Raw genomic sequence first — 25,934 nt, 5'->3', positions numbered from 1 at the left:
CTCCTGCCAACACCCCTGCAGGGCATTGATCTGGCCTGCATGCCTTCTCCGCTACTGTGGATACTGCGCTCTTTGAGAGAAAGAAAGGCATATAACTGAGTTAAAATACAAACAGGAGTGTCGGTCTCCTCTTGTATTGATATGAGTGATGAGGAAAATGAAAGTCCAGAAGCAGCAGAACTCAGGGGCAACGTGTAAATAGCTGCAAACGCCTGTGTGGCCGACTACGTACAGGGTCGGAAAAGTTCCCACATGGTGTGGCTTGCCAAACTCACTGCTTAGCTCTGGGTGTTGGCACTACGGAGAGGAAATCAGAGAGTCAGTGAGAAAGAACACTTTATCCTGCCAAAACAAAATTTAATAGAAAACCGTGAGAAGACGCAAAATCATATGTTTTATAATCACAGTTCTACAAATACATTTTCAGCATGATTTTGGTGGAGCTCGGTGGTGTCACCATGTTCTCTCCCAGTAATCAGAGAGAAATGTCTTACTCGGTGTTATGCAATTAAATAGTGGTTGGTTTTAAAAAAACAACTTAAGTATGACTCAGTAAACATTATAATAGAAATATCCACTTATATAAGTCATAAAAAAACAATTAGCAGAGAACACTTCCTGAAAGCATGACCAGGGATTTCTACAGATGTGATAACATTCAGACGTATACAGTACATTTAAGATAGATAGAAAGGATAGACAGAGAACCTGTTCTTCTTGCTTGCTTTGGGTCCCTGTGGTGCTACTTCAGTGAAGTCTGTCTGAGATGTTTCAGACAATGCCAAGTTTTAGCGTGTGTTTTAATTGGCAGTGCTAAAATTACAATGTCTTTTATCTAAACTGTCTTGAAAAAGCAATGAAACATGGCAGTTACAGACCTCAGACACAAAGAAATACAGAACAATGTCTCCTTCTCTTTCTTCTTTAGTAAATGTCACCATGTTATATCACTAGGACAATGTTTTTATTATACTTATCTAATGGATGTACAAAAAATAACAGAACAGCCAGTAATATGAAAGAATCTAACATTGTTAATATTATTGGTGTAATAATATGTATTCTATTCCCGTGCCATTCCTATAATGTGTTAAAGGTTTCTATGATATATGTATGATGTCACTTAATTCATTCTAATTAAATTAATGATCAATGGAGTGATATTGAATAATAATACAACTCGTACTGTTTTACTGTATAATAGCACAGAACTACTCCACTCAGCGGCCCCCCCCTTCCTCCTCCTCCTCCTCCTCTTTCCTCCATCCAAAAAAGGGGAGAAAGGAGGCTGGCTTGTTAACTTTATGGGCTTGACCCCCCCCAGCTCTCAGTCATTTCCTCGGTTGGAGTGAAGCAGCCCCGACACGGTTCGCAGTGGCACACAGTGGCGGAGGAGCTGCAGCTGGATGTTAGAGGATCACAGGGAAATACTGCAATAATCCCTAAATGTGATGACAATATAGGACTTAAGATTCTCCAGGATATCTGACGCACAGGAGACACCATCAGCCTTTTTTTTTGGAATTGGGAATTAATATATAATTTTTGATCCACAAGGTAGGGGGGATGGGTTATTTTTTATTATTATTTAGTATATGTGCTATTCAGTCTTGTAATTTGCCAGGGGCGATATTTTTATATACTTCTATAGGCTGATTTTTACATGTCAAAAATAATTAGATAAATAACCTATTATGCCTTGATGAGAGTTTTTGTAACATATACAAATGTTGTTATAGTAATATCAATAGAACTTTAATCCTAAAAAATGTCAACTCAGCTGTTACGTGCTGTTATATATGTTCACATTTCTTGTACTTTGCTGAGGTTTATGATGCAAACTTTTATATGTCCAGTTAAAGTTGTCACACTGTGTATAGTTTGCACCAGTAATTAAATGCGTATTTAATTAATTTTTTCCCCCTACACGATTATTATATTTAAAATATTATCCGTTTCATCCAATGCAACCTGTTGCATGGTGCGTCTCATGCTATCATTTCTCGATCAGCTCTTACCCCGGAGTTACAGCAGATGGCGCAACGAGTCACCAAAGACTTGCTCGCTGAGAGCGATCATTACTGCCAGAGATGATAATTAAGCAAAACTTTTCTTTCCACTCACTTTATCCTGAAATCAACGCAACCTCATTCTCTCTTATCAGACTTTAAATGCATCGCAAGGCATTTATAGGGTCGTTGACGTTCATCCCTGCATCATCATTTAGGGAGAATAATTATAGTGAAACGTGCCAATCAAGTAAGTCAACTCCTTCTGGTACACATCTGCGCAACCCTAAAATTCAGCCTCTGTATACACACAGCGTTCAGATTGAAATATGTTGAGAGAACTGTGGCTGAGAAAGGTTTTTTGACAGGGAAATTATTGCAGCTTGCTGTATTTTATTGTGTCACATTATATGATTTAAACAGAAAGAAAGGACTGGAAGGACTTTTCCCTCCCTCTTTCCCTATTCTCTCTTGTATTGACGACTTTATGTCCAGCAATGGTTAAGTACCATGTAAGAGCCATTTATACCAGTGTATTTAACTGAGTCACCTTACTATACAAAACATAGCAAACAGTGTCTGACTGTGGAGTCCAAATGATGGTCTACATCTGTCTGTTTCCTGACCTTCCTGCCTGCCTGCCTATTAGCCAGCCTGTGGGTTGGCCACCCCACACCTGCCCGTCTGTCTGTTCAGTGATTCTCGCTGTCTGTCTGTCCGTCCACCTGTCTGTCTCATCATAATTTGGTCTAGGTGTAAACTCACAGTTCCTCTGTAGCTTACCCTGCGAGGGCTGTGATGTTTGTACTCTCATAATTTAAAATTCAAGTCAGAGTTAAATTTGAGCTCTGTCTTTGACTTGTTTTGCCAATAAAATGTGTGGATTGTTTCATTTTGGTTTTTAAAAAGAAAATGTTTACAGTCTCTATTCATAGCCCACTTGTAACTGGCACAAACTTTTCTTTGAATGAGACTCACATGCCCACATTTCATGGATCCTCAGGACAATTGTCTGATTTGCCTGTTTTTTGTTCTTCTACACTGTTTTGCTCTCTGTTTTACTCTGGTTAAGGCTCGTCTCTGCAGCGTTGAGCAGCTTGCCACCACATCCAAGCTTGGCGGCATCAGAAAAGCTGCCAAACAGTTCCTTTTTTTTAGGGATAGCAGTCACCAAATTACAGCCGCTGGTGCAGTTAACTCCACCCGAACTCTGCTACTGGACCCGCCTAGGACTAACAGCCTGTGTGTCTGAAGAGTCCATGAATTTAGGGTGTGCGTGTGCGTGTGTGTGCGTATATGTGTGTGCGTGTGTGTGTGTGTGTGTGTGTGTGTGTGTCTGTCTGTCTGTCTGTCTGTCTGTCTGTCTGTCTGTCTGTCTGTCTGTCTGTCATATGTGCGGAGGGAAGGAGACATGGCATGAGGGAGGGAGGGAGTTCGGACAAATGACCAGCTCAGTGGAATTTAATTCTAAGACCAAAATACATAAATGGTTTTCGTGTGTGTTTGTGTGTTTGGGACAGCTTGCATTCCCACAAGCACAAACATTTGTGTGATTGTTTGTGTTTTGTTATGTGTCAGAGTTTATTGCAGCTTGGATCCTGCTCAAAATAACATGATGGGTTTGGACAAAAAATATAAAACTCTTACTGAAAACAAACACATTCAATGAAGGAACTCCAGCTACACCAATATTAGATTATATTCTCTGCAACACAATACTAAGCCATGTCGAATATTTTGTGCTCAGTCAGCACTGTGATCACTTTGAGCCACCCTGTGATGTTAAACTGCGCTGAGTGTTGACGTGGCGGCTGCCAATACACCAGTGTTGTTGCGCCAGCTGGCACTCTTGTTGAGCTCTCTGCCCCACCTTAACTCTTCTCTGCCAATGCAGTCTGAGGAGCAGAGCTAATGTGTTCCTGAGTATGAATACACAAATAAAATGAGCCAGCGTTTTATGTCTTGATCGATATTGTAAAGCTTAATAGATTTTGCCGTCTGCGGCTCATGGCGGTGCCAAAGGGTTCGACATTTGCTTCAGACAGCAGCTATGAATAAAACGTGCCGTGTTAAAAAGCTGATGATGTTACGGTCATAAAACTTTTTCTGTGCGAGCAAATTCATGAGTCAAAAAGAAAGTGGGGGTTGTGTGTATGACGTTCATGGGAGACCGTTCTTGAGATGATTGTTCTTGGCAACACAAAGAGCATATAGTTTAAATATATGTTTGTTTAGCTTGACGTGGGCAAAGGCTGCCTTGTGGGAGCTCTAGTCTCATCAAAGTTATTGTGCTGGAAGTGAGGGCTGACAAGTACCCAGCACTTGATGGATAGCGAGTATAGGAAATGTAAAGCTAATCTCAGACGGCGGGTGTGGGAAACTCAAACATACATTTGTAGAGCGGATTGTACACCAGATGGTGCTTTCACCGACACCGCTGCGTTTTATTGTTAGGGGGAATTCATCCACCCCTGAATCCTGTCTCATATCTTCCCTGTTTCTCTTTCTCCTTCCTTAATCCTATTTTTACCTTTTGAATGCAAAAGCAAACCACTGGAATTCATATCTTCATAAAAGTATCTATCTTCTGTTGCCTGTTATGACAGCTTCAACCACCTTTTGAGGTTCAGACAGTTATATTAGGTGTGTGTGTCTGTCTGTCTGTCTGTGTGTGTGTGTGTGTGTGTGTGTGTGTGTGTCTGTGTGTGTGTGTCTGTGTGTGTGTCTGTCTGTCTGTGTGTGTGTGTGTGTGTGTCTGTGTGTGTGTGTGTGTGTGTGTGTGTGTGTGTGTGTGTGTGTGTGTGTGTCTGTCTGTCTGTGTGTGTGTGTGTGTGTGTGTCTGTGTGAGCTAACACACCTTTGGCACAGATGGGGAACTTCCTCCTGTTTCTTCTCTTCTCTGCTTTATTGAAGGAAAATAATCATCGCTGCAGAGGAGCGAGAAGCCGCCATCTCGTTAAATGTTTAAATAGATTGGAATAGCTAGACTGCATGGCCAAAGGTATGTGGACACCTGAACATTACACCCACATGTGATTGTTGAAAATAAAGCGTGGGCATTAAGTGGCTGCCACAACAGCCTCCACCCTTCTGGGGAGGACTTCTACAAGATGTTTGAATCTGGCTGCAGGTATTTGCTCCCATTTATGACCGTTAGTGCGACACTGAAGTTGAGTGATAAGACCTGGCTCACAGCTGGTGTTCCAATTCATTCCAAAAGTGTTTTTGTATTACGATTTCTGTTGATTTGAACTGAAAGGCCTAATCTTAAACCCTGAACATTCAGACCCAAAAAAATGCATTTGCGCTAGTGTGTCCACATAGTTTTGGCCATATAGTGCAGCAAAGACAGTACTGATTCACCTTCCACATCTCATCGCAGGCGACACACAGCTCCCACTTCTTTCTGTCTGCCTCATAATTGTCATTGTAACCTTATTTCTTTTCTTTTCCATTTTCTCGTCTGCCCCCCCCACACTAACTCCGCCATCCATCCATCCATTAAACCACTCTTGGCCTTTGGATGGGAGAAGAGCCGAGGCAATAACAGTTAAGATTGAACCCTTTGGTTTGTTTTCGTCTCAGACCGGATGTTTGCAGCTTAACTGGAGGCAGAGGAGAGGAATTTATACGTACACACACCAGGGCAAGATAAAAATGGTTATTACAGAGCCAGGCTGTGTGATTGTGGGATGTAGTTTAGTCTTATCGTCATGTTGCGTTTATAATAGCCTTAGACGCCATTCCTGGATGATGATAGACTATTCTTGTTCCCGTCTCTCTCTTGTTCTCATCCGTCATCCCCAACACCTCTGTCTGCAAATCTACATCCACTTCCACATCTCTACAAATGGCCGACAAATCATTGCACTCGCCACAGGTTACACTTTTAGATTTACAATACTAGTTTATTCTGCCACAATGTTTCAAAGCACAAGTTGCAGACATTGTCGGTGTATAAATACGTCTGGTGGTGTCTTCTGTATATTCCAGCTCTTTTGTGTGTTGCGTGGTATTGCATGATACCGACTATATATGCCCTCGCTGTGTCCTTTTTGCTGCATTCTTCTGGCCAAGCCAAGGCCAGTGGTGTTTTTTCTTTTCTGCAAAATGGTATAATTTTGCTGCTATTTTTATTGCAGGAAAAAGACTGCAGGGGCCAGTTATTCATGCTTCTACACCAGGTCCAATTTATGCACAGGCTCTTTGTTTTACTGATTGCCTCGGTTATACGTTTATTCCTTTGAATGGAGCATAAGCTTTGTACAGTTGCAGCGGATTGCATAAGCAACATTAAAGTGAAATGGTCACAGAGATTCCCTCATACACTGTCCTTTATGATTCAAGACTCAAAAGGTTATGAATAGTCAGTTAGTGTTGAAGTTGAATTGATAAGCATTTGTTGTTAATGCACCCTGTTCTCTGACCACATTCTTCTTTGAGGAGTATTTTTGTTAAGGCTCTCCTTTTGTAATTTAAAGGATCAGTACCTGTTTAGAAAGTGTGGAATGAGAAGCATTTCCCAAACATTAAAAAGCTCTTGAAACCCCAACCCCTTTAAAAGCTTTATTATTGCAGTCTCTCCCTTTTAGGCCATTCTAAGTCTGTGAACAGTCAGTGCTGCTGGAAATATCCTGGGACATTGAGTGAAATATGCTGGGAAGACATCAAGCAAGTGTGTGTAACATATATTAGAATAGGCTTCAGACAAGTAAGTAACACACAAAGAGACAAGATGCATTGAGTTTCAAGTTCTTCTGACGCAATTAAGGTGCAATACAAACTCCCAATGGTAAATGGTAAATAAATGGTGTGCATCTTTTTATTTTTTCTTGCTGTCTCATTTTGTCAGTCTCTCTCTGAACAGTCACTCCTTTTTTTGTTACATCATTCCTCCCTAGTTTCTCTCTCCAACGCTCCATCTTGTCCTCCACCTCTTGGTCCTGTTATTTCTGAAATCTTGATCTTGCTTCTAAAAGAAAATGCAATCATGTTGCAACAGGATCTTTTAACTTCCCTGGAAAGTCCATTTGCATGCTAACCATTGGCATCCACACTCCCCAGCCTTCTGTAGGATTACATAGCTTGGGATCAGAGCAGGGAATTAACACAGCAAGGTTACAGATTATAGGGTTTTAGGTCACCTCGGGGTCCAGTGTAGGACTGGGCATTACTTTATAGGATTAGCGACAGGTTAAGAGTCACAATTGGCCTGGTAATAATTTTTTTTTTTTTATGATTTAGATTTGCGGTTGCGTGGGAGGGGATGGCTTTGCTGAGTTAGGTCGGTGCATTCAGGCAAGCAATCAAACTCGCTTGCAGACACGTATGCTCAAATGTCTGGTGACCTCAATTAGCAGTGTGTGTGTGTGTGTGTGTGTGTGTGTGTGTGTGTGTGTGTGTGTGTGTGTGTGTGTGTGTGTGTGTGTGTGTGTGTGTGTGTGTGTGTGTGTGCACAGTTATGACATCATGGAGTCTGTGTTTCATGACATGCGTACAAACACATGTGCATGCACACAGACACTCTCGCACTTGCACACCCAGTTTCCCCTTTAATGAATGGTGGCTTTGTTTAACTGCTCGGTTGCAGGAATAAAGTTTTCCACTGCTGAGGTGATGTCCTCTACACTAGCCGGTTGGTCAGTGAGAAGTGACTTACTCTCTTGGGAATGGTCTCGGTGTGCAGGAAGCAGACAGTGACATTTTGTCAGTGTGGTTTAAGTGACTTTCATTCCCAGAGTCGATTCCTGGCAAGATTTCCCGGGGGAATGAGTCCATTTCTCCTCACCACCCTCCAGCTCCTGGTCTGCCTTTTAGGTGTGGTATAAACAGTAGGGCTTTATAATTAAGGATAAGCAGACCATTTCATAATAATTTCAATGTCCATTCATCACTGACCATTATCCTCAGCTATGAATGTGAAGCCTTCATCCACATGGCTGGAGGTAAAACCCTGCGCGAGGTGTATGAACTCATCATACATACATCATGATTTACCCTGAAATCAGCTGGTACTCTTGTTCCCAGGTTTTCTGTGCATCAGTCAGTATGTGGACATCTGGATTAAATACATGCAAACGTCTTGGGGTCTGGGCCCCCCGGGCAATCGCCTGCTTGGTCTGAGGGTTATCCAGCCTTTCTCATGCACTTTTTTCATTTATGATATGACATCCAAGATATTGCAATGGGCCTATTCCTGTCCACTCTCTGGACAAAACAATATATACAAACAAAATAAGTAATGCAATACAGTTCAAGCCTCCAAAATGACAATAGAGCTGAAGGAACGCCGCACTAAAGCAGTTTCAACAAAAACAAAACATAGCCTTGATGAATGTAGCAGCTAAAGGTGTATACATTATTGTACAACAAAACTGATGCTGCACTCTTTCCTTCTTGTGTTTTCTCAGGCGTAAAAGTTGAAGATGTTGCCACATTGCTCCTTCCTGATGTTGCTATGCGTAGCTCGGCTGCTCTCCACCTCCTCTGCCCTGCCCTTCGAGCAGAGAGGCTTCTGGGATTTTGCCATGGACAGCATGGATAGCGGCGGGATGATGACGATGATGAGGGATGAGGAAGAAGGCTCGGCCGTAGAGGAGATCCTCCCCCCCGACATACCCATGTGCCCCTTCGGCTGCCACTGTCAGCTCAGGGTCGTCCAGTGTTCTGACCTCGGTCAGTGATAGCGTGTGTGAGACAGAGATGCATGTCTGTGATGCTTTGTCATCATTTCTAAGTGTGTGTGTGTCAAGAAATTCAAACAGGGAAGTTAGTTGGATGACAGAGTGAGCATGATCCGAGTCTTGCATGACTTTCATAGTTCAAGAGAGGAAAGTCCCCCTCTGGTGTATTATCTCAGAGAAGAATTCTTCCCTCGGGATAATGCTGGTGTATTTTCACAAGGAAAGGCGTGTCTTTGAGGAATTTAGTGTTCCAGACTTTGTGTGTAGATAGGCTACTGGGTGGGAGATGAGGAGAGATATGAGAAGCAGGAAGAGAATATAAGAGAGTTGGAAAGGGATTAAGAGAGGAGGATAAAGAGAAAAACAAAAAAGGGACCCTTTGATCGGAGTATGAAAAGTTTATAATCTCCTCACTGTCTTTAAGGAGCTGTTCTGTGTTGTTTTGGGGACGTAGACAGGATGTTGAATGGAAACCCAAAACAGGAGGGGAGGATGGAGGGGGTTTAACGATGACAAAAGAACCATAGAAGATAAAGAATGGTGTGTTATGTGTCGGAATAAGGATGTGAGGGTTATGAATATCCACTGTTATGAGTCGCACTATAAAAAAATAAAGCTAATTTTCTGGTGACAAGGATACAAACAACATTAAGCTCCGTCAAATGTATCCACCTCAAAATATAATTTTCATGAAGCTTTTACAGTCTGTCTGCAACTTAATTTTAGTCATGTTTCCATACAAGCAAATGCTACAATTTCCTGCCTGTGGATATTATAAGTGCACGCTATTCTTCAACTGTCTATTCTTACAGTACCAAATAAACTGCGTTCAGTCTTATTTACGGACATAAAGATTCCTCACATTATACTGGCTATATAACTCTAATAAGCTGTCTGTGTTTAGACATAATGGTTTTGTCGAATCATCATTTTACAGGCTCTATATATTTACTGTCCCTGGTCTCCCTGCTGCGGGTAAATGTGGAAGCGTATAATTTCAGAGATGTCAAGTGCTTATTTAGAACAGATGTATTTCGGCGGTGGCGTCTGTCTCCTCGCAGCGTGTATCTCAGCACGATGTCAGGTATTTGTGTTGGGGGGACACTGGGGTTTAAGAGGGTGCTAGTTTTGTCAGTTTGTGGTAAAGGCCTTGAGATTCGTGGTAGATACGGGTGACGCGTTGTGGTTTGGTTTGGTTTTGAGGGTTAAAAGGAATTCAGTTAATCAGGGTGTGGGTGAAAGTTTTTTTCCAGGTTTGTTTATTATGTCTGTTATGCAGGCATACAAATGTGAAGGTTTCTAGCTGGCAGGATGCATTTCGACAGCTGCAGGTGTTGTCTGGAAGGTAAATATTTCCCACCACATAAATCCACCTGGTTACATTGTGCACCTTTAGACTCATGTTGCTCTCACAGCAGCTGTGATTACTTTATTACACTTGAGAAAATCATAGAGACTGAGTCTGGTTTATAATTTGAACAGTATACCTGGAATTAAAACTTGATGTTTCGTCTACAACTTTAATTAATTTGTCTTTGCACTCTCAAGGCAAAATCTTGCTTCATTTCCTGGATACTATAAAGTTCCCAGCATCCTCGTCCACCAGCAGAACTCTCAGTGCTGCGTGGACGTGGTTTGTACATAATGTCAAAGGGAGCTGCCGAGGGCTTGATCCTGTGTGGTGACATGGAGGGTGTGGCACAGTAAAGCCAAAGCCATATATCTAAACTTAACTCTGAATGGACAACTCTGGGTAGAGTCCTGTGGGACACATGTGGTTGGTGGCAAACTGGATCCCAGTGGGACAGCTGGCGTCCTCTCTCACCAGCGGGTCTGGTTGCATCATGGTCCCCGTCCAGAGGCGGTCAGGCCTGGTCGGGATTCGCTTACTGTGGCCTGTCTGCGCCACTGACCACATCTGATACAACCATCCACGTGTCCCTGTGATGTGGTCTTGTGATCACTGGTTGCTGTGTTTGTACGTGTGCTGAGTCATTTTCCAGAGAGATCCCTGAATGGAATAGTGCAGGTGTATTTCTTAATGCTGTCCGCTTTTTGTAACCCATTCTTAGCCTTTATGAATTTATTGCTTGGTAAACAATATTCACAAACAACCCTAACCATGACAGCTGTGGGTGTTTATGCTTGTCACTGACGTCGTTAACTGCAAACGTCTTCATTACGTCTTGGCAGGTGTTTCTGTCACAAAGAGGCCAAAACAAAGACCCTTGGTACGGCAGCTTCAGCTTCGTTAACACACACAGCTTGTATTTCTCTGTTTTTATGCGTCAGGGTTGTGCCCATCTCCCGTGTATTGGATGGGTGATCTTGCTGATGGTATTTAAGTCACATCCTATGTGACGACTTCTGTCGAGTAGTAACCAGACGGAAAACATCTGGTGTCTTTGTAAGTGACAAACCAGTAATGTTAGATATGTGCCGCTTGACGTCTCTGTGTGACCTCCATGGTTGTGTCTATGTCCACCTCTCATTAAAATAATAGACGAGGAGGCCCAAAGTGCTCATTTGAGATTGTGTGGGAGTGTGATTGGGTTAATGTTTAGGCCTGATGGAAGTTTTAAAACATACAGTGACTATTTATTTTCCGAGGTCAGTGTCTGACTAAGATATCCTAAGAGCTTGCCCATTCAAAACAAACTGGGTTTAGGGTGTTGGTTCACCCAGGGAAGCATTTAATGGAGTATGATTCCCTTCTGTGTTTTTATTGGTCTCGTCTTCAGGTCTCACTGAGGTGCCAAAGAATATTCCTTCGGACACCAAGTTCCTGGACCTGCAGAACAACCGTATCACTGAGCTTAAAGAGAATGACTTCAAAGGCCTTACTAACCTATATGTAAGACACACACACACACACACACACACACACACACACACACACACACACACACACACACACACACACACACACACACACACACACACACACACACACAGTTACATTCAAGGATGTGTACACAACTCGGCTTGTATTGGCTTCCGTACTGTGAAATATCATTATGCCCCTCCGTTTCCTCGAGGATTTAAAAGGTTAATTTCCTTTCTTTTTCACCCTCCATTAGCCTTCGCTCTGAGAGCTTTAATTGTATGAAGTTTGAGCCTGAAGCCAAATGGGAGTATTCAAGCTCACATCCTTGCTTCTCTTAGCAGAAAGGCTTTGCTCACTCCTGACCCAAATTCAAGAGCGCTGACCAAGAACAATATTAAGTCTGGCAGCGTAGGAAACTCGCAACATGACATCAGACAATAACATGTCTATTAAGGTCTGTTTACCTCAGCATACATCTGTCTCAATCTTTCAGCCAGCGCAGGTGGAGAGGCAGTCTGCTGGACTGTGGCTGGATCTGTTTTAATTTACTCAAACACATTCAGTAGAGACAGACGATGCAAACACAATTATTATTTTATCTTTCTTACTTTTCATTTTGGCTGTTAAAGTGGACGTTTAATCTCGTTTCTCCATGGTTACTGTTGTTTTTTTATAGGGTCTATCTCTGAGGAATAACCATATTTCCAAAGTCCACCCCAGAACATTCGTGCCTCTGAAAAACATGCAAAAGCTCTACTTCTCCAAGAATCTGCTGACCACTGTCCCCAAGAACTTGCCCGCCTCTCTGGTTGAGATGAGGATCCACGAGAACCGCATCAAGAAGGTGGCAGCTGGAGCCTTCGCAGGACTCGGCAACATGAACTGCATAGGTCAGAAATGCTCATGACCTCAACACATCTAGGCAATACCCTGTGGTGCTCACCACTGCCTTTGCCACTGTATAAAAGATTAAAGAGGCTGTATTTTATTTCATGCCAAAAATATTCCCTTCATCTTGCAGAAATGGGAGCAAACCCCATCCACAACAGCGGTTTTGAGCCTGGCGCCTTCAAGGGACTGAAACTGAATTATCTGCGTATATCAGATTCCAAACTGACTGGGGTGCCAAAAGGTAACAACCTATCTGTTTGGCTAACAAGCAAACATATGTGCAATGGATTCATCTTTAAAGGAATAGTCCACCAATTTAGGAAATATGCTTATTTGCTTATTGATACATATTCTTTCTACGATAACGATGATACATATATTTCCGATAAAGTTATTTATTAATCAATTTTCCTCTACCAAACAAAACACTAGACTAACATCCATATGTCTTTGGCTCTGCCGAAGCATTTATTATATCCCTATTCATGTTAGCTTAGGGCTAAACCAGAAGTTAGCTGGCTTCGCTGGTGGAAGTCTCTCATGCGTATGCTCATAAGTAGCGTACAAACAATTATTGTACATTATAAACCATGATTAACTTTCTTTAAGGTGCTATCTCTGAGGTGAATACTGTTAAAACGATAAAGTGAGCATTATTATTATTAATAATAATAAATATTGTGATAATTAAAAACATAGCTCAATATAAAAAACAAACAATAATAACAATAATAATTTAGGCCATATCGTCCAGTCCTGTCTTCACCGGTTGCCCAACAACTTCTACCGACTTCAGGAAGTCACTGCTATAACCCACCGTAAACCACAGATAACGTTTCTACACTTTGATTTTTTTTATGCATTAAACAAACAAGATATAATGTAATAATTACCGAGTTTTATAGGTTTTTAGTAGACAATTCTTTTTTTTAACCTTTGGACAGAGCCATGCTAGCTATTTCCTCCCTTTTTTCACTCCTAATGCTAAGCTAGGCTAATCATCTGCTAGTAGTTCATGTTTAACTGACAGACAGAAGAGAGGTATCAATATTCTCATCTAACTCTAATAAAGCTACTCAGTGCACACAACAAACAATGGACAACTATGGGACAAGATCAAATCTCACCCTAAAGCCTGACAGCTATGAAATCTTTCTTTCAGATCTCCCAGATAGTCTCCATGAGCTTCATTTGGATCACAACCAGATCCAGGCTGTGGAACTTGAGGACCTGAGCCGCTACAAAAACCTGTACAGGTATCTTTCACCCTTCAACATTATCACCACCTCATTTCTAACCATAACTGATTTCTTGCACCCTGGGGGATTTAATTGCATATATGTGAAGAATTATCTTGTGGTTTGAAAAAAAAAACTCCATTCCCAGTCAGCAGTGCCCCTCAGGGGAGATTGTATGAACTACATTGACATGCTAATAAAAAGTAGCAGAAAAACTGCTAGTTTATGCTTTTGTGGGCTTTCCCACTTAAAAGCAGTATTCTCTTAATAGGCCTTTTCACAGCATACATAGGCACACGTGTTCCTATTTATACTGTTGCTCTATTACACTCCAGTTTTCTTTAACCTCCCTTCCACACACTTCTAATCTCACATAGGTTCACAGGTGTATTGCCAGCCTGCTGTGGCCCTAAGTCTCATCTGGCCTAATATCCCTTTCTTGCAATGATACGTAACAGGGAGTTGCAGTTACTTCAGCTCAAATGAGCAAAACAGTTCACCTTAATGTACCGTGCAGTGGCCTGTTTTCTGCCTAGTTAACGTTTTGTTTCCCTCGTCTCACTTTTTCCAGGTTGGGCCTCGGCTTTAACCATATCCGTAACATAGAGAACGGCAGTCTGTCCTTCCTCCCCAGGCTGAGAGAGCTGCATCTGGACAACAACCGCCTCACTCGTGTTCCCAAAGGCCTCCCAGATATGAAATACCTACAGGTGAGTCTACCACGCACACATTTCGTTCAGATGAAATGTTTCACACGATGCTCTACTCACTCACGACCTTGCCGCTCTCGCTTTTTAGGTGGTGTACTTGCATTCCAACAACATCGACCAGGTGGGCGTGGACGACTTCTGCCCTCGAGGATTTGGGATGAAGAGGACTTTCTATAATGGCATCAGCTTGTTTGGTAACCCTGTCAACTACTGGGAGGTGCAGCCTGCAACGTTCCGCTGTGTCAGCGACCGGCTGGCCATTCAGTTTGGCAACTACAAAAAGTAAAGACAGGGGGATACAGAGAGATGGAGAAAGTGAGGGGAAGAGCGTGGCAGAGGAGCAGATAATTTAAATAATGAAAAAAAACTTGAGAGATGGAGGAAAGGGAGTTCATATTTGAGATCATTATCTTTATTATTATTATTATTATTATTATTATTATTGTTTTTGGAGAAAGGATGAGTGATGGAGAGGATTGGCAACAAACTGATGAAATAGAGGTGAAAAAAACCAATCACATAACTGGAAGGGAGTGGAAAGCAAAGCGCTTGCAGTATTTCACCTGAGTGTTCATGTTTTTTGATTTTAAGGTTTTGAAAGTTTTTTGCCATTTGAAATGAATGAAACAGGAGAACGTCTGAGAACGTTTTCCCCAGCCTAAATTGATGAAAAATTAAAATTTGTGAAGCATTTCATTCCATATTTCGTACACAATAGTCCTTATTGTGATGGAAGTCTTTTTTAAATGAAAAATGTTGGTTAAGATTACAAGTATAAAATAGAAAAGCAATTCATTATAGATGTTTTATATATAGGTGCTCTGTATGACTTTCTGTGTTTGCTGATTTGGGAGATAAATTAAGTTGTCCCTGTTTCACTGGTCTGAAGCCATTTGGCCCTCAACTCATTAAAATATAGATATTAATAAACAACTAGTCACAGATTTGTGACACAAAAGCAACTGCACAACATGTAGAAACCCATATTCAAGTTTACACATTCAAAAACATTTTTGTATATATCATAGAAGTTTTTTGTCATATCATTAAAAGGGCAATAAGTAGATTTTAAAATTCCCCTCATCAGTGCTAAACACCTTTTCTTATTGATCTGAGGTAACTGAACCACCAGCCTGCCTGTTTAGGGCGTCTATTCTGTGCCTTTATTAAATATTCTGCTATCTGTATGATACTTTAATACAGTATTCCTCTAGTGGTAGTGGGGCTTTTGCCTCAGATACTGTAGAGAAAACACCCGGCTGCTTTGCTTTGAGACAAAGAAGGCAGTGTGTTCACATAGTGCTACAAACAATAGTAGTGTTGATGCATTGTTTTGCACAGTTTTTCTATTATGCTTTATCTGCTTCAGGGTTATTGAAGGGTTAGCCTGTTTACATTGGTAGACCTATGTGGAACCACTTTAGCCATTACTATTCTGTCCTGTCTCTGTTCTGTAATCTGACAAGCTACTGCTGCATGTGAATAAAGACATTGTAACCTGCTGCATGAAGCCAGAAAACAACTGATGCCCCTGGGTTGGATACTGTGTGAGAAATAAAGAAGAATTATCAAAAGTGGAAAACATTTGATGAATGAATCCAAAAGCCTAAGCAGAGACATATTGAGTCGACACTTGACATGTACAACAGGGTCACATTCAATGCATATATTACACATTACATATAACAACTGATTCTTTGTACATTCACCGGATGCAATCCTAAAATGTATGAGAGAGAGTTTGTGATATTTTGATGCTGTGGACTGAATTAAATTCAAATTTCCTATTGGCTTGAAGTCATGAATTTGCCTTTAATTTGAATCCACATCTACATTTTGATACAAACATTTCATCTTATATTTCAAAAAGGAAAAATAAAGTCAAAATAGTCGTATTGTGATTCAGGGTCAATATGACGTACACATACTTAAACTGCCTGCAACAAAGTCTGGATGAAAATGTATTGAAATTAAAGTGTTAAATTAGAGTTTGTGTGTGTGTGTGTGTGTGTGTGTGTGTGTGTGTGTGTGTGTGTGTGTGTGTGTGTGTGTGTGTGTGTGTGTGTGTGTGTGTGTGTCAGAATTGTTTTTAGCTAGTCCTACCACAATTGATTTCCTTTCCTATTCCTCCTGTATTGTGAAATTCAATCCCACAATATCATGCTCTTTCCCAGAGGTCTTGTGTGTGGTGCTTTCACACTAGATTATCAGCACTGATTAAAAAACAAAACAGGGTCAAGATACTGTGATACCTTGATATTGTAATAAGTCAGACTGCATATTTATCATCATAATTACAATGACCGTTATAATTCAGCCGATGCTCTATGTTATGAACTCCACAATGAACTCCATAATGTTACTTTTTTTTAGCAGCTTTGGTGAAATTTGGAAGTTTGGGTTAAATCCATCTTTATATATTTATATAGACCTACTCTATATCTTTGTCTCTTGAACGAGAAAACAGTTTTGCTGTGTAGCCTATGGTGTCTACGAATCATCATTCATGTTATAGGATAACATATTAATACATTTATCAATCATCAGTGTCAACGTCTTAATTTCATTTTCAAATGTGCCGCTCGGCGCGTCACCGCGGTGCACCCCCAGCCCATCCGATTGAATGATACAATGATCCAGCCTTGTTTCGCTGAGGCAGAGCGCACTTGCCTGTGTTGACACTGGACGGGTATGCGGCGATGCTCTTGCGTGTGAAAGCGTTTGCAGCGCTCTCTAAGCAGCAACTACGGAGAGATTTCGCCTCGGATGAGAGATTAGGAGGAGGAGGAAGTGCGACCAGCATCACACAAATACGCTATCTTTTGAGTCCATCTCGTCTGCTCGGTGGCAGCGGCCCGTCGATTGCCAGAGGAAGCCGGGGGCTGGATTTGAAATGTCGCAGGGATGTGCTGGTGAGTCGGCTGGTGCTGCAGAGCTTGTGTGCAGCCTATAATAAAATTCAGGGAATTAAGAAGCAACCTTTGTGACCGACAGAAAAAATCTTGCAGCCAGGGATCCTGTCGAATAATTGTTATTGACATATTTAGTCATGTAAATACTGTGCATGAGAGCCTGGATAGGCCTGACGATAGATGTTGATAGGCTAATCACCTGGTTTGAAGGCTATCTGCACTGATAACCATTGCGCTGTTTTTGCTCTGCTCTGCTCTGATCTATTTTTAAATAGCCATGGATTCTTGTTTCCTGTCTCAGGAAATGCAACACCAGCCACAGTGATGAAGCCACACAAGGCTTGCTTTGTTTGGACAAACAGGGAAATATGATGTTGGATTAATTTGATCTGCAGCCATCACCGTCTTCTCCATATAAGCCCCATTGAAATGTCACTGCTGAAAATAAGCCATTCTAAATAAAGAAGCAAACATGACATTTGTTTGTAGCTGCTTGTCATTCCGCAGCTTATTTTAGCCTACAGTAGACTACACAACACTGAGACAAATCTGCTCATGCATTGTTATTCTTTTTTTTTTGTTTGTTACAGAAAGCTTGATGATGAAAGGTGGAAGAGGTGGAGAGAGGTGGAGTGAGCCCTTGCTGGCCCAGGACACGTTTTAATTAGACCCTTGCAAAAGCACGTACCCTACATCTATTGATGTTATGAAATAATAATAACAAAAAATACATGTAATTAACCAACAATATATTTCTTCTTCCTTCTCAGTGATGTCTGTGGTCAGGAAGTGATGGCAGTATTGACTGTGCTTCACCACCACTACTACCCATTCCTACAGATGGACGCTCCCCTCCTGCACGCCTGAGCCTGCACTTAGTGCTGCCTCCTTCCCCTCCTCTCCTTCTGCCTTCCCTTGCTCATTTCCCATCTCTCCCTCTACCCTTCCTCATCCAGCTGCCACTTGTTTCCCCCTCTCCATCTCTCCTCCCATCCCTCAATCCATTTTCATCACGTTTGAAATTTCACCCTACCTCTACAATCTTACTTTATTATGGCGTGCTACGGACGCTCACTGGACTCCCCGTGCACACTTGCCTTGCTGGTGGGCTTCCAGTTCGCCTTTGTTCTCTATTTCTCTCTTGGGGGCTTCAGAGGCTTGGTGTCTGTCCTGGTGCACACTACAGAGCCGGAGTTTGATTACTCTCGACCTCATGACGTCTATACCAACCTCAGTCATCTGGGAGTACCGCCTCCCCCGCCTCGCAACTCTGGCACTGGACTCCCTGTCACAGGCCCCCCGCTGAGAGACTGCCAGATCCCTTCCCCACTGCTGGGTGAGAGAGTGAGAGGGATTAAACGTGTGCTTTACTATGTAGCACACACATATACAGAAACAATGCTCAGTGAAAGAGTGTGGCATTATAAGCAGACAATCAATATTTAAAGTACCACCTTTAAAGTAATACTTCACCCTCAAAATGACTATTTGTATATCAATTACCCACCCTGTGTTCAATTCTACTTCGTTTTTCTCGCATGCGTCCAAGGTGAACGAAGAATCAAAAACCAGAGAAAAGTTTTAATGAATTAAAGTAAATGGGAGCTGTGAAAATGAGAGCTGTTTTCAAATTTTCACTCAACCTCCATCATAAACTAAACATTATTTATCCAGTCCTATACTGAGTACTTCCCAAACACATGCAATCGGTTTTTGAATTCTTCATTCACCACGGAGGCATGCGAGAAAAACCAAGTTTTCGTCAAGAATTCAAAGTAACACGGGGTGAGTCATTGATCAAATGGTCACTTTGGGGGTGAATTAACACTTTTTTCCTTTCCTTTCCTCCAGTTGGACCCGTGTCTGTGCAGCTTTCCTCTCCTCTGTCTCTGGAGGAGATCAAACAGCGGAACCCGTTAGTGTTGCCAGGCGGACACTACAGGCCACCAGACTGTGAGCCCCGCCACCACACGGCGATAGTGGTACCGTACCGGAACCGGCAGATCCATCTCCGTGCCCTCCTCTACCACCTCCACCCCTTCCTGCAGAGACAGCAGATCCACTACAGCATCTATATTGTTCAGCAGGTCAGGTTATTGTGTGTATGTGTGCATGTATGTGTGTGTGTGTGTGTGCATGTGCATGTGCATGTGCATGTGCATGTGCATGTGCATGTGCATGTGCATGTGCATGTGCATACTTCTATGCTGGTGCTGTACTTGTGTGTTATATGTTTAAATCTTTCCAACCTAATATTTGTGTTGCATTAGTGTTGTATGTCACTGTGTAATATTACTAGTGATATAGTGGTTGTTACACCTTTGTATCATTGGTGTAATCTGAGTGTAATACTGGAGTACAGTATAACGGTTACACTGGTTTGATACGAATATATCAATCAAGTGATGCAAACATAAAGGGTTCACCCAAATAAAATATACCAAAACATATTGTCAAATGATCTCTTGTAATACATGTCCATGCACAAAGTTTTCATTTAGTTTTGAGATATATGTCTCTTTCAAACCTCTGCCCAATACATAATGGTGTGAGTCTCAGAGACAGGTGTCTCAACACCTCGGCAAGGAAAGCACAAATGATCTACGTGGCTGCAGTAGATTTCATTAGAGGTAAACGGGACAATATGTTTTAAAAAAGTGTCATTTGGATTGGCTGGATATTTAAAATAATATTGTTGCAAACAAAGGACATTGATAAGTCATAATGTCTGTAGCTTCTGAGGCGACAGTGCAGATGAACTGTAACCATAGCAACACAGTGTGAGATTATTTACTCGCACATTGTGCTCTCTCATGCTGTATTTGTTTTAGACTACATTCATGTGTAGCTGTGTGTTACACTCTGTCTCTGTTTCTGACCTCAGTGGGGGAACAGCACTTTTAACCGAGCCAAGCTGCTGAACGTTGGGGTGCGGGAGGCCCTCAGAGATGAAGACTGGAGCTGCATCTTCCTCCACGATGTTGACCTGCTGCCCGAGAACGACCACAACATCTACACCTGCCACAAACAGTTCCCCACACACCTGTCTGTGGCCATGGACAAGTTCAGATACAGGTAGAAGCACAGTGTGTGTGTGTGGATGGACTTCTATATAAATGTATTGTGCTGAGACATTATTTTCAAGATTGTACGTTGGTGATGTGACCCTCTCAGGCTGCCGTACACACAGTATTTTGGTGGGGTGTCTGCAGTGACCCCAGACCAGTACATGAAGATGAACGGCTTCCCTAACCAGTACTGGGGCTGGGGCGGAGAGGATGATGACATTGCTGCCAGGTGAGTAGGGTGAATGGGGCAAAGCTCCACCTCCTGCATGATGACAATTGTAAACTGTGCATGTTGACATGTGAGATGTGCACGGGTGTTCAGCTTCAGAATTACATGCACAGCCATTTCCGCTCCTTCGCTTCTTGTAGTTTTTTTTGCTTTACTCATTCTGTTTTTTCACATGTTTACAGTTTCTGTACCACATGTTTTCCTTTTCTTTGAATTGTCTTTTATGTGTCCTAACATCATCTTTCATCTTCACGTCCACTCCCACTGCTGTGGCTTTGCTGTGTGTCTCTTGGAGTGGGCTCAGTGAGTATGTTCGCATGGACTAGCTCACAGATTTGGGCTGGGCTGCATACTTTAAGGCATACGTTCAGGCAGTTTTCATCTCATTTTCTATGATGCGGTCCCCTCTCTCCACTCTCTGGCTATTCTATCATCTGCAAATCTGTTATGAGAGACACTGAATGGAACAAGAAAATGAAAATAAAAAAGCTTGCGCTAATTATTACATGAAGCAAAACTAAAAAAAGCTTTTGCGCCTACTTTTTAAAACACTTTGCCTTTTGTGCATGATGTTTGCAACTTAAATTATATCATGTACTGGACATTCACAACATTAGTTACACCATGTTTTGATTGACTTAGATAACACAAGCACCAGAGATGGAAAAAGGGAACCACAGTGTTTTTCCACCGCCTATTGGCCATAAAAGTATGTTATTTTCATATGTCACCCACAATTCTAAGTTTATTTTCTTTATTTTTCTGCTTTTAAATGTATCCTTTAGAGGTCATATGTACTCAGATTGAGTGTTGCTTTGAGTTATAGAAAATAGCATTAATAGTAAAGTGCCAGGCTTTGTTGATCTAATATTATCCTGACTTTAAGATTTAGTTCTCCAGCTTTATGCCTGTGAATGAGAATCTCCTGTTAACTTTAGTTGTGTACTACTTATCCAGAGTTCGTCTGTCTGGCATGAAGATCATGCGCCCTCCAGTGGCCATTGGTCACTACAAGATGATCAAGCACAAAGGAGACAGGGGCAATGAACAAAACCCACGCAGGTACAGATGGACACACTCGCAGACACACAGAAAGGATGTGATTTTGTGGGACAAATGGAATGTTTTTGAACTATAGAACAATAATTAACTTTCTACCGTTGATGTTTTCCCTGGCTTTATTTCAATTCCTTGGGACAGGCATGGGAATTATATTGTCTGCCCCTTGTTGTCCCAACTTTTCCATGTTTTTACAATTATGGCCGTTATTATTTTTTGTTGACATACTGTTTTGTGTGGGTTTGGCATTTAATTCTGCTCGCCCTAGTTTGCCAACAATTTCTATTGCCCCAGGCAGTATGCTCATTTGTTTTGAGATTTGAAGGAGATAGCTTAACTTAACATTAGCATTAAGACCTAAAACAGATGGAAACAGCTGGCCTACTCCGTCCAAAGGTAACAAAACGTGCCTACCAGCATTTCTAGAGCTCACTAATACGTTTTATAACACATGACACATTATCCCTCTTTTTTTGAATCCGTACAGGAACGGATCTTATTTTTAAACCTTTGGACAGAGCCAAGCTAGCTGTTTCCCCCTGCGTCCAGTCTTTATGCTAAGTTAAGCTAACTGTTTCCTGGCTGTAACTTTATATTTAGCACACAGACATCAGTGTCATTGAACTTCTCATCTAATTCTATGCAAGAAAGTAATCAACATTTCCCATAAAGTCAAACTATTGCTTTAAAATGTGCCCCTGAAACACACACACACACACACACACACACACACACACACACACACACACACACACACACACACACACACACACACACACACACATGCTAACAAACCTGTGATATTATGTTCATCTTTCTAGATTTGATCTTCTGAAAAGGACCAGAATCAACTGGCGCTCTGACGGCCTAAACTCTCTGACCTACGAGCTCCTTTCCAGAGAGCTGCAGCCTCTCTACACCAACCTCACCGTTGACATTGGAGAAGATCCCCGTCTGCCCCAGGGGAAAGCACCCATCCCTGTGAAAACAACAACTTCTGTCCACCAACGTAGCAATAGCAAGACCGAAGGCACAGCCAAACAGGAGAAGAGGCTAGAGAGCAAAGGAGCAAACATGACCGTGGCCAAGCCGGCTGGGGAGAAGACAGAACCTGCACGGCACACAAAGGCAGCAAATCAAACTACACAGGGGAAGACGGGTGTGGTGAAATAGGATGAGGTGTATAAAAAAAGGACTGCATCGCAACTGTAGCATAAAGTGGCTTCCCCCTTCAGTTTTATCTCAAAAACAAAATGGAGGAAGGCAGTGTAGATCTGTTCTTTTGTGGGACATAGAGTGCACCAGCTTTCTGTACTCAGTGCAGGTTAGTGATAGTTATGCAGTGGATCAAATGAAGAAGCCCTTTTTTTGTCTACAGGGGTGCCTTTAGGAACACAACCGAGTCACCTCTTGGGTCATCATCCACTGAATGTGACTCTGGCAGTAGTGACTGACACGAGTTTGTGGCTCATGACTTATTTGGGTCCAGGAGACGAATGGTGAACGCCTCAGTCATATCCACGTACAGGTCCAAAACAAACTAAATGAAAATGAGACGGCAACTGTATCAATCTCTGCTCTTTTCGAGACATCGCAAGTCGTAAGAAACCCATCTGCTGCCAGCAGACCTGCAGCTTCATCCAGTTTGCTCCCAAAAAACTGCTGCTGTCAGTCCACCCCACTTCACGGTGGGTTTGTGTTTCTGTGCCTTCTCTCTTTTATGCGCATTTTATAGACTGGTATAGTTGCTTTTAGACGCTGACCTGGGGTTAATTTTACCTCTCCTGCCTTGCAGGCAGTTGTTAGAAAGCAGGGAGGCTAAAGCTGATCCTAGATCAGGACAAATGATTTGTTCCAGGACTGCCGTTTTATATTTGTGTGCATTGATCAAGCGATGACCAACTCCATAGTTATCAGACAATTCTAGAGTTTATATTTCTATAGAGAGACTTCTTTATTTGTTTACTGATATGTTTTACTCGTCCTTCCTTACAGTCTGGTGCCTCTCTCTCTCTCTGACATTTAGCTCCTAGACAATCAAATCATATGGGAAGATAAATCTGTATCCAACCACATAACAAAGTGAGGAAATATTATCATGACTATCTTCACACCTGTCAGATAAACATAGACTTGGCATGATAGTTGTTGTCTAGTTTGACTATACTCTTGATACATGATAGACCTGTGCTTCTGATATTACCTGTGATTTTTATTATTTTTCTTTTAGATTAGTCAGGTATAGAAAAAAAGCAAACTTGCAGACAATATTGTAGGCACGTGACTACATATTTGCCAGTTTCAGATTGTATTTTAATAATAAAAAAGGTCATAGTTACAATAAAGCACTGTGTATAGATCTAGGTCAGCTTTTTACCGTAAGGCCTGATGTCTTCACAGAGGGTCTCAGTATATTATGAAAGACCCTGGTGCATCTAAAAGCTATAAATGAGTGTCTGCCTGTCTGTCTTCATTCGCTAGAGTGAAGCTTTTGTATCTTGAAGGAAAGGAGACAAGGAAAAGGGAAACATGTATTAGATATAAAATTGTATCATTTTATTCTGAGGGCTGACAAATTAGAACATGCATGTAGGTAATTTATGTTGACAGATCAATTATCATTACTTTACATCTCAGACATTGTTTTTTTCCCCATATCATCCATGTGGAATGTATTGTTTTGAGTTTACCTTTTGTGAAGGGAGAGTTTATCAGGTGAACTTAGTTTGTGGACGTGGACTTGAATCTGAGCACTTGTAGGACATTTCTTGCTGCTATTGGACGAGGTTATCTGTATGATTAATCAGCTTGAAAAATGACATTGTTATAGTAAAGTTCTGGTGTGAAGTGGTGTTTTATCATACTAACAAGTAATGTATTACTTCTGCTAATTTGAATGTATTTTATTTATTTATCAAGTCATTGATAGAGCTCAACGCACAAACTTCTAAAGTGCGTATTTGTTTTGGGGGGTTGAAACACCCTTCTCCATTGTAAGAGCAGATTATTTATCCCTTTATACTATGTCTCCACGTTTCTTATTTTAACATTGTGCCTCATGAAATAAGCCCATACTACTGAAGGACTGAAGGCATGCTGCTGGGTTATATGTGATCGCCCTCAAGTGGCACAATGTGGCATAGCGCCTGCCAAGAGGAACCAAGGACTGAATGAAACTGCAGTGTTGTGACATGAATGTTAATCATTAATGTTAGCCATTCAGAGGTTTCAGCCAATCAAATCTTTGCATTGCTCTGCGTGGAGGGTTTCTCGTTTGCGTAGTATCACATGATTGATCCCACCAGCTTAACGGTGTAGATCAACTCTCTGAATTTTACTGGTTTACACAACCAAAAACTACATGGTGAGTGTTTATGAATGGATATAGTTTTATAGAAGGAATCTGTTTAAGATAAAATAGAACCTGTTTTAAACAAAGAGTGCTGTACAAACCAATTGTCTTGACAGTACATTGAGAGATAATAAGGCCCAATTTCTTAGCTTTATTTACATAGTAGTTTAGTTGCATATCAATAGATAATATATCCTCCATATATCATATTGCCTGGGACAATGCCTGTATAACATAAAGCAGTGACACACTGAAAGCTTTTAAGGACGTTATGTAATCTAAAAGGATTAATCAGCATACTGTGTGCTTACCTGGAGATTGTTCTATATTTAATAAATAGGCTAGTTTTTATAACGGATGTTTTTGCATTAGTGTTGGAAATATATACTGTGTAGTTGAATGCAAATTGAGTAAACAGGATTGGGACTTCATGGCAACATTTCTTTATAGAGTTAATTTGATCATGAGTTAGTCATTAGACACACGTTTGATAAGTGTAAATGTGATTACGGAGAACCACCTGACTAGGATGGGATGTTTATGTATTCATGGTATATGAGATGTAATTAATACATTACATCACTTATGATTAAGGACCATGATATTTGCATTATGCAATGATACTTGTCGTCATCTTAAGTTGCCTTATTTACTGACCTTGTCTTGAAAATGAAAGATTGTGTGTGTGTGTGTGTGTGTGTGTGTGTGTGTGTGTGTGTGTGTGCTTGTGAAAAGAGCAAGGTCATAAAAAAAGGCAACAGAAGCAGTGAACTATGATGGACAGTGTTGTGACAGAAAGCAAATATGTATACCAATAAAAACACATAATCAAAAAACGTGTTTCTTCCCATATGTTTTTATTCAACTCATTTATGCAATGCAAATGTGGGACTACACACTTAAAAACACACTATACCATAAATACACATACATGCTTACAGTAATGCGCTTATCCT

The 25,934-nt window shown here is 41.4% G+C and overlaps 2 protein-coding genes across 3 annotated transcripts; both read left to right on the top strand.

The window, feature by feature from the left end:
- The first annotated feature begins 1,348 nt into the window (after positions 1-1,348).
- On the top strand, positions 1,349-16,148 carry bgnb (biglycan b). Of its 2 annotated transcripts, XM_029436516.1 has the most exons (8): positions 1,349-1,557; positions 8,420-8,684; positions 11,434-11,546; positions 12,196-12,409; positions 12,541-12,651; positions 13,573-13,666; positions 14,220-14,358; positions 14,447-14,644. In XM_029436516.1, the coding sequence occupies exons 2-8, from the start codon at positions 8,435-8,437 to the stop codon at positions 14,642-14,644; spliced, it is 1,119 nt and encodes a 372-aa protein (XP_029292376.1). In that variant the 5' UTR covers positions 1,349-1,557; positions 8,420-8,434. The 2 variants fall into 2 exon arrangements, with proteins under 2 accessions (XP_029292376.1, XP_029292377.1); XM_029436517.1 differs by lacking the exon at positions 1,349-1,557 and having other exon boundaries at positions 8,435-8,684; positions 14,447-16,148.
- Positions 16,149-18,040: 1,892 nt separating this feature from the next.
- On the top strand, positions 18,041-25,814 carry b4galt3 (UDP-Gal:betaGlcNAc beta 1,4- galactosyltransferase, polypeptide 3). Its single transcript, XM_029436156.1, has 6 exons — positions 18,041-18,606; positions 19,122-19,357; positions 20,155-20,345; positions 20,445-20,567; positions 21,525-21,629; positions 22,448-25,814. Exons 1-6 carry the CDS (start codon positions 18,324-18,326, stop codon positions 22,797-22,799), a joined length of 1,290 nt encoding a protein of 429 aa, XP_029292016.1. The 5' UTR covers positions 18,041-18,323; the 3' UTR covers positions 22,800-25,814.
- The last annotated feature ends 120 nt before the right edge of the window (positions 25,815-25,934 follow it).

The sequence above is a fragment of the Cottoperca gobio genome, chromosome 7 (assembly GCF_900634415.1).
Source record: "Cottoperca gobio chromosome 7, fCotGob3.1, whole genome shotgun sequence".
Taxonomy (NCBI): Eukaryota; Metazoa; Chordata; class Actinopteri; order Perciformes; family Bovichtidae; genus Cottoperca; species Cottoperca gobio.
Note: the sequence above shows the minus strand (reverse complement) of the source record. Positions and strands in the feature narration are given on the sequence as shown.